The sequence below is a fragment of the Stegodyphus dumicola genome, chromosome X2, assembly GCF_044657685.1.
Source record: "Stegodyphus dumicola isolate Sdum_Otavi_A_Nest chromosome X2, ASM4465768v1".
In the NCBI taxonomy this organism is placed as follows: domain Eukaryota; kingdom Metazoa; phylum Arthropoda; class Arachnida; order Araneae; family Eresidae; genus Stegodyphus; species Stegodyphus dumicola.
Genome location: NC_140781.1, coordinates 51,061,799 through 51,077,955, shown reverse-complemented (window position 1 = coordinate 51,077,955; position 16,157 = coordinate 51,061,799). Strand labels below are relative to the sequence as shown.

General features: G+C 31.9%; 1 protein-coding gene across 2 annotated transcripts in view; it reads right to left on the bottom strand.

The window, feature by feature from the left end:
- Positions 1 to 16,157, bottom strand: part of Zwilch (zwilch kinetochore protein) — a 129,283-nt gene that overhangs the window by 61,996 nt on the left and 51,130 nt on the right. For both annotated transcript variants that reach the window (XM_085809829.1, XM_085809830.1), the window contains exons 6-7: positions 12,543 to 12,697; positions 12,295 to 12,380 (exon numbers count right to left, since the gene is read on the bottom strand). In XM_085809829.1, the coding sequence (XP_085665955.1) occupies positions 12,295 to 12,380; positions 12,543 to 12,697 (241 nt within the window). The remainder of the gene's footprint in view (positions 1 to 12,294; positions 12,381 to 12,542; positions 12,698 to 16,157) is intronic.

Sequence of the window (16,157 nt, the reverse complement as noted above, 5' to 3'; positions counted from 1 at the left end):
ATCTAGTTAATAATTCAATAATTTAATTAAATAATCAAGATAATCGCTGAACGTTTTCTCGCAGCCATTTCTGTACAAAAAAGACAAAAGCAGCAAAAAGAGAAGTTTGAGTGCTAATACCACGTGCCTTCAAATGCCGCAACTTAGTGGACAACTAATGATATCTGTTGGCCAAAACTTTAAACTAAATGCCTAATACTGTATATAATTTATTTCAATGGTTAAACGGGGTAAAAACGGGATGAGCTTCTCAATAAAGGAAGAAAAACATATGTCCGCGGAAATTGTGGGATAAACAAATTTTGCTACATTTGAGTTGCCCGTGGAAATCACGGGATGATCAGCCAGAGGGTTAATACACTTAGACAACAAATTATAAGATATACCTTGATGAATGACATGCATAATAGAACTTTGGAAGACAAATAATAGATTGTGGGTAAAGATACTGATTAAAGTGAATTTAATTGCTGCCAAATTATAGGTATTCACAAAGCTGGATGCTTGATTTCAGCAACTGCCAAACTATCAGGTGTTACACATAATACCACAACAAGCGTATACCAATAGTATATGAATTTTAGCAAACCCGTTACTATCCCTAAATCCACCTGTTAATGTATCAGTAATGAAGATAAATGTGTAAATTCAGTTTATAGCTAGTTGTAACAAATTTTAATAGTATTTCCCTTAAGAGATATTTTTGAAATAGTCTTACAGATGACAGTTATCTTTTTGTGAATCAAAAATTACATGACTGGTTAAGGGTAAATTGCAAAGCACTACAGGAAAGCATCAGAAGTTTAAACTGAGCAGTGACTTTATCATATCTCAGAATATGATGCAGTCTCTGGGACAGATTGCTGCAAAATTTAATTCAGTAGCTTCTGCAAGTTTATGCCAAGCTGAATCAAGGTTCCAAAACAATGTGCTGGTGGCAGTGTGTACATGCCAGAAACTCCACAAACAACAGATCTCTCATGACAAATTAGAGTTCTACAGCTAGGTGCAGAAGTATAACAGTCTCAGGAGTGTTTATTTTAATATCCCTGGGATAACTAAAAACATGAGGTAATATACACTATTTGGCCAAAAGTATCCAGACATCCCCCCTAAAGAAGTGGATAATTTGATGCATAACTGAAAAGGTATAAAAGTGTTGGACTGGTTTGTCATGTCATATGTATGCATTTGTGAGACAATGAGTAAGTCAAAGGAGCTTAGTGACTTTGATTGTGGCAGAACAGAGGGATGCCACATTTGTAGAAATCAGTTCATGAATTTTTGGCCATTCTACAGAAGCAAAAATCCACTGTGAGTGATGTATTTATGAAGTGGAAATGCTGAGGCAGTGAAACTGTGGAAAATCGAAGTGGTAGGCTGAAAAAATTAGTGAATGCCGCCGCAGAACTCTAAAAAGAGCAGTGAAACAAAATTGCAAGTACTTGGTTGAAATCACTCAGGAGTTCCAAAGTTCATCAGGCATTATTCCAAGCAGCAAGACTGTTTGGCAACAGTTAAAAACCACTCACAAGCTGAACATCACTTCTCAGAATGCAATGGTGGAAAGCTCATTGTCATTGGACTGTGGACATGTGGGGAAAAATGCTCTTTGGAGTGATGAATCTCACTTTACAATCTGGCAGTCTGATAGACTAGATACTTGTGGCCAGAGTGTGTAATGGATACAAGATATGTTAACATACTAGCTTGACACATACACTCATTTATTAGCACTTTCTCCAGGATAATAATGCCATGTTCTAACATGGTAACACCAATCGCATTGCTCCTAAACTGCACAGGAATGATTGCAACTGCATATCTCAATCCTATAAAACAGTAATTCACAAACTTTTCCACAGCGCCTTTATTTAACTCAAATTTTTCTGTGGCTTCACTAAAATAAAAGTTTGACTAATCTTAAATAAGAGCTAAAAATAAATAAAACTCATGTACCTTCATCATTTAACATTTTTTATAAATTTTATGAATAATGCGATGGATGAGCCTGCAAGTCACTGCACATTTTCTCAAATCGTGGAATTAAACTGGACACAGCCACCCTCATTTTCCTTTCTACATTAATTTTTGCTTTATAGTTGCTTTTTATTACAATGACTACGAATATACTTCGCAAAAATACCACGTTAAAAATGGAATTAAAATCCACTTAGCCCTATTACTTAGAAAGGGATATTCATCTTTTTATTGAAATCCAAAATTCTATTTACTCCATGCTGCCAAGTTTTGCTTTCAAATTGTTGCCACAAGATAACTCGATATGATTCTCTTCTTTCACGGAAGTAAATTCAGACAGAGCACTAATATAAAATGGATATTGAATAAATGCAAATATTTTGAAAGTTTCATTTTGAAAGTACCGTATTTGACGGCATATAAGACGCATCCTTATTTAGAAGGCCACACACAAGGAAAAAAAGTTTCAAATAGTCCACAATAACTTAAAATGTGGTTTCTTTTAGTTCTCACGTTTCGTAAAAGCCAAATAAACAATCATTGAATGCAATTACCAAACATATTTTTATTAAGGAAAATTAACAAACGGCAAGCTATTTTGAACATGATACGTAAATTTCAATAATGAATAAATGAATGAACAGCAAGCTATTTTGAACATGATATGTAAATTTCAATAATGAATAAATGAATGAACGGCAAGCAATCAAACATAATACAAAATAAAGCAGAAACAACAAAAAACACAGATTCAAAGAAAAGGTTGCCTATCATGAAATTAGACTTTAATCACTTTCAAAACCATAAAAATCCTTTTCACCAACATCATCGTCATCGAAAACAAAAATACCGTCATCATTACTGTTTCCGTCATTGCTAGTATCACCTTCTTCCAATAATGCGTCGTCTTCTGTTCCGTCAAGAGCATTACTGATTAGGTGGTGGACCGAAATGCCTTGCTGCTGCTCTGTTTCCATACACTTTGGCATAGTTTCACACTCCTAGTTTATACTGAATTGTATAGCTTAACCTCTTGTTTCCTGTAGTCATATTTTCCAGGGTATTTTTTTAAAAAAATACTTTTAAGCACCGATACCACCATGTGTGTTGGCTGAGTCAAAGAAAGTATATGTAAAGAAGGAAAGGCTCCATAGATGTAACGTGACCGTTGATAGCATTTGCTTATAAAGCATAATTTTAAGTTTTAATATTTTGGCAACATTGATATTAAAAAGAATGAGTAAAAAGAATGAGTATTGTAAAAAGAATGAGTTCAAAAATGTATCTGGAAGAGAGAGAGTTTCATTATCATGGTTTGGTAGAATGTGGTAAGATTTCTTATGTCTGATTTTCTTTAATAAAAGTTTTCTTTTTGTATATTCCCATAATGTATTTTTTGTTAGAAGTGGATGATTCTTTTGAGAATGTTATATATATGCCAATCTTAAAAACCAACATTTCGTAGCAGAGCGTGGTTGCTCCCTCTGTTAATAAACTTTTAGATAGAACATTGATGTTGTTTAGGCTTAACAAAATCGCCAATTTCTCTGAGAGATAAATTAGACTTGTATTATAATTAGTGAATATAAATTAGAAAATATGGCATATAATATGATAAATTTGAGTCATATAGAAAAATTGAGTGACGATAATTATCTTATTTGGGCCAATAGAATTGAAAGTGAATTAAGAAATTTAAAAATACGGAGAAGTGTGATGGAAGCTGATGAACCACCAAAACCATATAAAAAGGGTGATGTTAATTTCGAAAATGAAATAAAAACTTCGGAAGTATGGGATGATAACGCGATAGTAAGAAATATAATGAATCCAACTATGACAGCTTCACAAGCGTTAAAATATGCAAATGAAAAGAACGCAAAGAAGTTATGGGAGAAAATCAAAAATGAAATGGCGGCAAGAACAGAAGATATTCAAATCAAATGTAGAATAGAATTAGCTCAACTGAAAATGAGTCAAAATGAATCAGTAGATGATTATATGAATAGAGCTGTAATTCTAAAAAGTAAAAGTATTCAAGTTGGAGATGAAATAAGAGATAAAAAATTAATTTACTTCATACTAGAAAGACTTAGAGAGGAATTTGATGTAAAAATTATTGAAAGCAATAAAGAGAAAGATCTAGCTTCAATTAGACAAGCTTTAAAAGAAACAGAAGGAAAAAATAAACAAAGAGGAAAAGAAATAGAAGTAAGTTCTAAGGCAAAAGAAAACTGGATAAAATCGAAATATGAAAGAAGATGCTTTAATTGTGGAAAATTAGGACATTTAATAAAAGAATTTATAAAGTGCTTTTACTGTGGAAAATTCGGCCACAAATCAACTTAATGTAAAATGAAAACTAAAGAAGAACACCGACAGAAGAGAAATGTAACAAATAAAACTTATAGAATGTCAAGCAAGGAAAGAGAATATGAATAAGCTACATGCTTATTTGAAGTATCTAAGAAAATAGAAAGCTCATATCTTAATCAAGATAGAAATGATGGAAATAAAATAAATGAACAAGAGAATAGAAAAATTAAATGGATTATTGATTCAGGAGCCACATCTCACATGGCAACTAATAAAGAAATATTTACTAATTTTAAAGATGAAGAGCGACAAATAATGACGGCTGAAAAGGGGCCATGATCAAATCAGTTGGTATTGGTAACACTAAAATGCAAACTGATAGAAATAAGAACATCTTGAGAGTAGGTTCTGCAAGTACTGAATTTAAGTGAAAATCTGCTGTCAGTATCAAAAATTGTAGATCATGATTTAAAAGTAATTTTTACCAAGAATTTCTGAAAACAATTATGAACCTTGTACATCAGGTAAAATAACACGAACATCTTATGAAAGTGTCAAATTTAAGCAATCTGAAGATATTTTAGAATTATGGCACACAGATTTAGTTGGACCAATTGAGAAATCAATAGAAGGAAGCTGTTATTTTTTAACAGTGGTAGATGATTACAGTAATTTCATATTTGTGATAACAATTGAGAAGAAGAGTGGAACTTCAGAAGCTCTAATCAAACTTATCATTCAAGAAGAAAGACAAACCGGAAAGAAACTAAAAAGAATTTGTAGTGATAATGGTAGTGAGTTTTTAGCTAAAAATATAAAAGAGTTTTTTGAAAAAATGAGAATTAAACATGAACTTACAACCCCTTATACTCCGGAAAGTAATGGAAAAGCTGAACGTTTTAATCGTACTATAATTGAATCTGCTAGAACTATGTTAATTGATGCTGAATAACTGATAAAATTTTGGTCTGAAAGCGTTAAAGTAGCTGTACATGTGAATAACAGGAGTCACAAAAATGATAAAAGGTTTACACCATATGAACTATATAAAGGATGCAAGTCTAACATTACTTATCTTAAAAGATTTGGATGTGAAGCATATGTTCATATAAGACGAGAAAAACGTAGAAAGATGGATCTAAAAGCTAAAAAAGGAATTATGATACGCTATAGCATGAAGAGAAAAGCATACAAAATTTATATCCCTGAACAAAATAAAATTCAAGAAGCGAGAGATGTAAAATTTGATAAACAAAAACTTGGATCACCTTTACTAGAAGAAAATTATTTAACATTCGATAAAAATCAAATATTAGAAGAACTTATTATTTTTATAAGGAACAAACTAATGGAAATGTAAATAATTCAGAAATAACTGACAGATACTATAGAGAAGATAATATAACAGATGAAGAAGCTGAGAAAATTTTGCCATCCAACAGTGATGATGAACATGATGATAACAACTCATTGGAAAAGCCAACCGAGTATCCACAAATAAATGAAGAACCTGGAAATGATAGTCATGGAAATTCTGTACAGAAAAGACCAGTGTGAACTACGAAGCCCCCCAGAAAAATTAAAAGATTATGTAGTATACAATACAAATGAAGGATGACCTAAGACGTATGATGAAGCTACAGAATCTGCTGAAAGTGAATTCTGGCTACATGCAATGACAGAAGAATTGAGTTCAATGGAGGCTAATGAAGTCTGGGAATTAGTTGAAAGACCCATCGATAAGAAAGTTATTAAAAACCGCTGGATATTCTCAAAAAGGGATGAAAAGGGTAATTTAGAAACAATTTGCAAAGCAAGACTAGTAGCAACTGGGTTTAATCAAAGAAAAGGAATTGATTATGAAGATGGATTTAGCCCAGTAATGAGACTTGCAACCTTAGAACATTACTATCCATTGCTGTTTACAAAATAAGATTTTTCCTATGTAAAATCTGCATATTTAAATGAATGCTTGGATAATCCAATTTACATGGAACAACCACCTGGCTTTATATCAGATCCGAACAAAGTATATCATGTAAAGAAAAGTATATATGGATTACCACAATCAGGAAAATGCTGGTATGATGAATTATGTAAAGTTGTATGTAAAGTTCTTAAAGAAAAGAATTTAACTAGACTAAAGTCAGATCCATGTGTTTATATTTATAAAGATAAGATCAAATATTTTATCATAGCAGTATATGTGGATGACTTAATGGTGACTGGAAATTCAAATTCTGAGATAAATGACATCATCCTCAACTATCTAAATCGTTCACATTACGAGAAGTCACTAAAACACAAAAATTTTTAGGAATAGACATCCGGCAAGAATCTGGAAAACTTATACTCAATCAAGAAAACTATATAACAATCTTAAAAAACTTTGAAATGCATGAATGTAAACCTATCAAGAATCCAGGAATATTGGGTGAAAATCTTGATGACATAGCATCTTTGCCACCTGTGTCGAAGACAAAATATCAAGAAGCATTAGGTTCATTGATGCACTTAGCAACGGACACAAGGCCAGACTTAGCTTTTGCAGTAAGTAATTTGTCAAGATATAATCAAGATCCCAGAGAGAAACACTGGAAAGCTGTAAAGAGGATATTTAGATATATTAAAGGAACACAAAATGCTTGTTTAGTGTATATTTTAGACAATGGGAAATTAAATGCTACATCAGATGCAAGTTGGTATACCACTGAAGATGGAAAATCATTTGGAAGTTATTTCATTAAATTAGGTAAAAATTCCATAAATTGGAAGTGCAACAAACAAAGAATAGTTGCTCTATCTACAATGGAAGCTGAACTTTTAGCATTCTGTGAACGTGCATGTGACGTTAAATGGTACATCTTCTTAATTGAAGAATTGGGTCAAGATGATCTAATTGGCAAACCAATAAATTAAAACAGACTGTCAAGCATTAATAGATTGGATTAAAAAACCAAAACAAAATAGCAGTTCAAGGCACATTAATAGAAAATATTTCTTTGTTTAGGATGAATATGAAATGAATCAAATCATTCCTCAGTTTGTGTGTTCACAAAATCAAGAAGTGGATATTTTAACAAAGTATCTACCTAGGGTGAAATTAAAAGATGGACTATTAAAGTATGGACATAACTGACTGATTAAAATTATATCTTTAAATACAAATAAAGGGGGGAATTGATAGTATTTGTTTATAAAGCAAAATTTTAAGTTTTAATTTTTTGGCAACATTGATATTAAATTGTAACAAGAATGAGTTAAAAAATGTATCTGGAAGAGAAAGAGTTTCATTATTATGGTTTGGTAGAGTGTGGTAAGGTTTCTTATGTATGATTTTCTTTAATAAAGTTTTCTTTTTGTACATTCCCATAATGTATTTTTGTTAGAAGTGGATGATTCTTTTGAGAATGTTATATATATGCCAATCTTAAAAACCAACAGCTGTCGAACCTGTTCGAACTTCGACATTAGCTTTGAGCTTTGGTGCTTTTTGGCGACGGATATTTCACGCATGCCCAAAATAATTATGGCAGATTTAGAAAAAGTTATGTGTGTCTAGACCTTTATCCGGGTTAAAAATAGCATTCAGTATTGAAAGTTAACCTGTGTCCATCACATAAAAGACGTAGGTAACATTTTTGAGATCAAATTTAGGAAAAAAAGTGTGTCTTATATGCCATCATTGTCAAACCAGATAATTAGCCATGATAACTGCCCTTCAAACATGGTTTTTATATCTTGTGAAAGATCAACTTCATTTGACGTCAAAAATAGCTGAAATATTAAAAAACAACCTTTGCTTGCATTTTTATTCAATTTTCTCCTCCATAGTTTGAGTTTTTCATAAAAGTTTAGATTTTTCCCATTAACTTCGAAAGGTGCATGCTTTTCCCCTGCAGATATAGATTGAGGGAATTCAATTTTGAAAAAAATGCCACATAAATATGTTAGTTTTATTAAAAAATTAGCATCAGCAAAATCTTCTGCATCTTTGTATCTTTCTCCTTTAAGGAAAATAAAAATTTCTTGCCACTGTTCAAAGGTACATGATAAAATATTAACACGAGAAAGCCATCATGAACTGCTGTAGCAGAACAAAGACAAGTGTTCGGCTCCCATATTCTCCCACAATTAAAAAAAAAGAAAAAAATCTTGCTTTCAATGGACTAGATTTTGTAAAATTTACCACATTCACTACAGACTAACACCTGATTCAGTGCAAGACTCAGATGCTTTGACATAAGTGCTTCTTTGTGAGTAATGCAATGGGACCACAGTGCACTTGGTGATTTGTTTCGAAGAAGTGCCTGTAATCCTCCATAGCAGCTAGATAAGGAGAGAACTCCATCAGTACAAACATCAATGCATTTAGACAAATTAAAATTATTTTCAGATATGGATGCATCAAGAATCTCTAATAGATCCTGAGCCTTCCCTCCTACAGTGATATGTTTTCAAAACAAAAGGTCTTCTTTAATAATATTACTACCTATCATTCATACATAGCATATCAAATGAGCATCCTAATTATTATCCAAAGCCTCATCTAGCTGAAATCCAAATTCCACTCCTTTAATTTTTCAATTAATTGATCGTTGCTATACTCTAACACATGTAGAATACTCCGACTAACTTTTAAAAGCAGCTTCTCAGTAGACTCACCAACTATGATGGTCATCATATCTACAGCAGCTGGTAGAATAAGTTCTTTTGAGAGGGTATGAGGCTTCTTATATTTCGCGATTCAGTAAGCCACCTTGTAAGATCAGATGATGATGCAGTGTTAAAAGATGTATTTGTTGTTGTTTCAGTTATTTTAACTTCCTGGCAAAACAAATGACTGGGTATGTTAACAAAGCTGTGGTGATTAGCTTCTAAATGCCACTTCAATTTAATTGGAAGCATACAACTCTGCTGACAAAAACTTTCATATACAATGCACATTGCAGTTGCTCTTCATCATTAATTTCTGTTGATGTAAAACCAAACTCTAAATAACTGTCATCATATTTACGATATTTTTGTTTCTTCATAGTTATATCACTGGTCACTGGTTGAAGACATACTTTCTTTACCTGCACTATTCAGTTCTTACTGTTCAAATATTGTTCCATTAAAGATGCAAAAGCAAAAAAAAATCACAAAACTATTTATCAAAGACAACAAACAAGAAGTAAATATAACACTATCAATACTACATGAACTAATTTATACCAGTGTTCATTTATATGAAGCGCTTAGTTTAATTTCACAAGATTTAGATTGTAAACCCACTGACTGAATCAAGATGGCAAAGTTTATATGCTTTACACAAGATCCTCCAGAACAGACCAAATCTGTCGCGAAGGGTCTAGGCACCTCAACGTGTTTATGCTACAGGTCAACCTAAGTTGAGAACATTGGATATAATAGAAAGTGTATGCATCCATCGCAGAATATAGTTCTAACATTTCGAGATGTTATAAAAATTATGCTATGAAATATAAATATAAATGCATTGCTTGTCCAGCAAAGAGAATGGAATGAAAAAAAAAAAAAAGGCGTGAAACAATAGACTATGTTGCATCCAGCTTTTTATTTAAAAATTTGCTGATTTCATATCAATCATTCAATGATCAGGAAGACCTCTTTTTTGGCATTAATGAAACTGCAAATTCCAGTAACCCTGATCTTACCCCACTTTCGATGAGAAACACAAATAAAGCATTCATTCATTCACTGACAGGGAAGAGAAGAGAGCAACTGCTATGGCATCTGCTTCATTTTGACATACGTGTATAATTTCAAAACCACCTAAGGCTGGAAACGACTACGCAATTCCACTAAGATTATCATTATGAATATTTTTGTCAAATTACGGGAGCATTTTCCTAATAGATCCAGCAATGACATTGTTACTTTTGCTGCTTATCTGAATTGCTTTCTGTGACAAGCATAAATCGCTTGATATCTGATTGGAAAGAAAAGGGATTTTAACCCCCCCCCCAAAAAAAAGAGCTCTGAAAATCAGTACATGCAAACCCAAATCAAACAATATGAATAGCTTAACTTTAGCAACAATACAAAGAAAAGTTCACAATTTCCTTTTATGGAATGAGCTCATGAAAAGGTCATTCTAATCTTGTACGTGTGTGACTAATCTCACTTGTCTGACGGTAACATCAAAATAAGCCAATGAAATTTATTGTGACAAATGCAAGATTGCCCATCATTGGCAAGAGCCTCGAGCACCATACAGGTGACAGAACAACTTCCTTCACTCCCACTCCCCCCATTTTGATGGAGATCACTATGGAAGGACAGGTCTGAGAGTATCCCACTTCTCATTCCTTACCACAAACCTCAAGAGAAGGACTTTCTTTTCTCCATATATTTAGAGTGTCCCCATACTGCAAAGACACTGTACATTTACAAACAACCTTGCCTTCTCTTGGATTCAAACCCTGGCCCTTCGGTTCCCCTAAACACTATACCATCTGGGTGGCCTTATATGTGTTCTCAGGTTAGATTTCCGCAAGGTATAGTGTGATCAAAAATGTGCAGCACTGCCATCTCGCATTCACAAAAATATTCTATGCAGATGACTTTAGTTTCATACACGGTTAAATAAAAACAAACCACACCAAAAACTGTACATTTTTAGCTTCACTTTTTTTTTTTTTTTTTTTTTTTTTTTTTTTTTGTTAGATGAAATGTCTTGGTTCAATAAATTATGAAGCTTTATTTCATAGTGCTCCTGTGAAAATGATGCATCTCCCCAGGGCGCCGCAGCACAAAGTTTGGGAACCACTCCTATAAAGAATTTGTGGAAAGCTATCTTCACGCTGTTAACTAATTACCATATTTTAGAAATGATTTATAAAAGGACAATAAGGAATGTTGAAAGAAAATGCCTCCATCATGATTCAAGTATCTCACTGTCAGTGGAAACTGCTGTTGCTTTCTGAATGTTAAGTGAATCAACATGCAACAAAATAGATACGTATATATTTTTTTATTGTATAAATGAAAAATTATACGATCTAGGGACCTGCTGGACAAAAAATATTTTACAAAATAAAATAATACAGTCAAATACCAAAAATCCGCCGACCTGAAATCCGCATTGCCTCTCAGAATATAAACATTCAGTTTATAAGTTCCGGAAACCGCAACATTGAGTACAAATATCAAAGAAAAAAATACTTACCAAATAATGACGTCATAATTACCGGATAATAACGAGTCAAAACAGAAATACCAAATTATTGATATAAAAAAGTTTTAAAAAAAAGATAACTTTATTTTCCCTCTAATCTGCATCGAGGTAAAAAAGCAGACTATTCACTCAACTCTTTGTTCAAGTTCACGATTCACGTTGTTGTATTTTCTGAGCTTTGTTATTTCATTTCACGAGATTGTTTAGTGCTGCTTTTTTTATCCAGATACTTTGTGGATAAATTAAGAATATTTTAAATTTCAGCCCTTTTTAATACAGTGACAGATAAGAAACGCACTCGTGATTTTACTGCTTGCAACGTTGAAAAACATAAACACGTTGCATTGACGGTAACGCAAAAAGTGCAAATTCTGCAAAAGATGGAAGCAGGTGGTTCGCAATTTATAGCAGAATGGTTCGGAATTGCGACACGATTGTGTATGATATATGGAAAAATAAAGAAAAGTTGTTGAAATTTTAATGCAACAGTGATTCTAACACCGGAATACGAAACCGGAAATCTTTGCATGAGGCGAAATCGACAAACATCGATGCTGTGTACATATAATACAATGAATAATATAATCAATTTATCTATGTAATAATAATTTAATGCATGTAATAAATTATTGCAATAATGTATATAATAATTTAATTAAATGTATCTAATACACATTATTCATTTTGCACTTTTAGTCTGAATATTATGCTTTATCTTTTCTGTCCTGAAATCCGCACAACCTTTGGTCCCAAGCTTTGCGGATTTCTGGAATTCTACTTTATAGCATTTAACATACCGTTGAAGTGCTTGGCATAAAACCCTCTAGATGCCTAGTCTTTAAAGATGACATACTTGGTAAGTGATCCTCTTTAGAAACTGAACCTAGAAATGGACATGACAATGAATAATTATTCACATAAAATACTGTTTGCAAGCACATTAACGCGACTTTTCAGCTATTTTTTCATAAGTATAAAAACTAAACCATATAAAACTGAAATTTTAAAAAGAAAGCTCATGAAGAAATAATTTGAATATAACAACCTTCATTGGTTACTCTTAACCGTGCAATCTTGGGGTCTTTCACTAATAATCCCAGTAAAACCATGCTCTTAGGATTCTCACCATAACATAAAGCAATAAGCGGTAGTCTTTTCCCTCCATCAGACTTGATAGACTTATATATAGAAAGTAGTTTCCTGTAATGGAAAGTGATAATTTAGTTACTAATCATTAAAATATGCTAAAAATCACATTTTCTAAAAGGACACAGCACTTAAAGCTCGCTTAAATGAAAATCTAAAAACCAAATCAAAGATTTATAGCTGGATTAATTTCAAACAGGAAAAGGAATGGATAAGCAATAAGTAAAAAAAAATTAATATTTTGTTGCTTTCGGTTTATTAGTCTGAATATATATAGCACTAAAGTAAGAAAAAACAGGTTTTAAAAATATGCAAGTATTACACAATTTAACTAGACTAATCCTCTTTGACAAACAGCTACTTCTAGAATCCAGTTCTGCTGCTTTCAGATTCATATCCTTTTATTCCATCTCCAAATTTGTTAAAGAATACCAAGTGTAAGTTCATCATATATATTTGTTTTCTGATTTTTTCTTGCTAGTCTCGTGCTATTTCTGACATTATAGTAAAACTGCAGTCGGTCCATCTCTTAAAACTTTTAGTTTACCATCCTGGAACAAGAGGAGGAAGAAAGAAAAAAAAAAAAAAGAAAGAAAGAAAAGGAAGGAAGGAATATATTTATGACATGAAATTTCACAGATTCTCAAGACCTACAGAAAGAAAACATTTTAAATTAATAAATTCGTAGCAAGTATATTTAACAGAAATAATTTTACAAAACTGTTATAACAATACTTTATTCACCCCTGTTTCACATTTAATGTACTGTGTATAGACAAAAGTCAACTGAATTCATTTACTTATATATGGAATTGTCCATATAACATAAACCAGGGATTTTCAACCTGTGGTACGGAAGAGAAAAATAGGTGGCACACAAACAATGTAATTTTTACTATTAAATTCAAAAATTAAATACCCCAACATCCCATTTAAGTTTATTTCTCTAACATGTAAATTTATGCAATTTGAACTTTGTTCAAGGTCAAAAGCCACTCATAGACTTTAGCAAAATAATCAGTTTTTATTTTCACAAACATTCTTTTAGTACACATAACAAAATTTGTCATAAATGATGATTTTAAAAGGAGTAATAGAAATAGATGGATTTTATAGGAAACAAAAAAAAAAAAAAAAAAAAAAAAAATCTATAAAAAGATAATCTCATTAATTAATTAATTATCTCATTAATTTTTTTAGAGTTGATTCAATATTTTAGCATGTCCACACTTTACGTCACCACCATTTTCAGGCTCGTACTGCTCTATTTTCAATTAGGATCATTCTTTTTATGTCGATTTCCTGTGTCTAACAGCATGTATTTTGTCTTGTTGCTTTGTACTTCTAACTTTTCTATGCAGTTTGAGAATAATGTCATTTGTTTTCGAAGAACTCATAATATATTCTGCAATTAAATATTTGTGAAAAAAATAATAAAACAAACCTATATTTTCAAAATGAAAAAATGGCTAGGACTGACTAAGTGGAAAACTGATGATTCACAGGTGATGGATTCATAGCAATCTACTAGCCCTTAAAATACTGGAAAGAAAAGAAAAATTGTTTATAGAAAATACAATAAAAGTTATTTATCATTTGGGTTTACTTGGAGATGAAATGGACCCTCAACCTCAATATGTGTTTGCGGTGAAGCAAAGAAAGAAACCATCATTTCTGAAAAGACATCTTGAATCTCAGCATACCAATTTAAATGATAAATCTGAAGAATATTTTAAGACGAGATTATTGGAGTTCAAAAATAGCAAACAAGTAAGGAAGGGTTTTTTATTACTTCAAGTGAAAAAGCTTTGGAAACTAGTTATCTAGTAAGCCTAAGAACTGCCACAGGGTTCATAGCCACATTTTAGTTAAAAAAATAAGCACCTATAAGTACTTTTCAAGCACATTTTAAGGAAAAAATAAGCACCTGTCTAATTACATTATACACAACTGCATCATAACCTTAAAAGAAAAATTAGACTTGTAATTTAAAATATGAGCAATGCAATATTTATTAAGAGAATGAGCATTACCTCAACTATGGAAAACAATTAACTTTTTTTTTAAATTTTAAATGACAGTTCAATTTACAGAATTAGTTTACAATGAGAGGGGAAAAAAACTATGCAGAACTAAACTATATTACAAAATTTAATGATAATATTTCAGTTGAAAATACAGAAAATAAATAATAATAAGCCATATTAATTGTATTCATTTGGCACCTAATAATAAATATAATTTATTTTCCCACTCATATTAATATTTAAATAATTCAACTTAAATCAAAATTCTGAACATTTTCTAAATTTTCATTGCATAACAGTTTTTCCTTAACATATATCCCAAGCAAAGTAATTTAAGTAAAAAAGAGGCACATTTCTGAGACCAGAAGACGGGAAATTGCTTCATTCAGTCATCCTTCAACAGTAAAAGCTTAACTAACTCGCATACTCGGAAATTCCCGAATATTCCGGACAGTAACTGGAAAAAGAGGAGTGGGGGAGATTGTAGCTGTTCTTTAGATTTAAATTTAGGCTAAATAAATGATTTTGACATTTCGATATGTGCATCATATAAAACCAACGGAACTGAGAAATATTCTGCTTAGAAAGCACAGTAAAACTCTTTTAAGTGTGCATAAACAAATCTCAGACTGAACATCAAATTAATTATCAATGCAAAATACCGCAAACGTTATTGCGCAATACGTGCGGCGTAATTCTTCCATATTTGATATTACTCAATCGGAATCAACAGCTGCATGTATTCGGAGAAAAAAGAACTAAATAAAGGAAAAGAAAGAGACTTACTAATCTAGTGTGTTTCTGATTCTAATTTTCAACAGACTGTATTAAATTTCCGGAATAGAATCAATCTTCGCTTGGGTTGCGTAGACCGCAAAAACTTTTAGTCCTGTACAATCCAGATTGGACAGTGACAAAAAAAAGTCTGCTGCTTCAATATTAGAGATTTTGCGGAAAAACTCCTATCCTTCGTACTGTATAATGTATTGGCAAAGAAAATGAAATTATTTTGATTATTCAATTACTTTCCTTTTATTTAACCCATTCCGAATATTATTCCTTAGAAAGCTAATCTGTGTAAAATCACACCCATTTTGGGAAGTTTATCTAGTATACTTCAGCAGTTACTGCAACTATATTATTATAAATATTCATACATATGCTCATAATATAAGCATAATGATCATAATAAACACGAATATGAACTGACCACGCGGAACGAGAATGCAAATTATTAAAATCTTGATAGAAATTCAAACGTGTGTAGTATTTGGGTGGGAAGAAAAGAATACCGAATGTACCGGAATTTTCTACGTTTTCGCAATTCTTTGGCCAATAGAACGACGTGCACCTGTCTGTACTCTCGCACGTACCATAGGTTACATTAATGCAGAGGAAGGGGGGAAGCAATTTTCGGGAGTATGATTCACCATCTGACGTTGCATATAAGAAAGAAAAGTTTATTTAGTTTCGGCTTTAGTACGGGG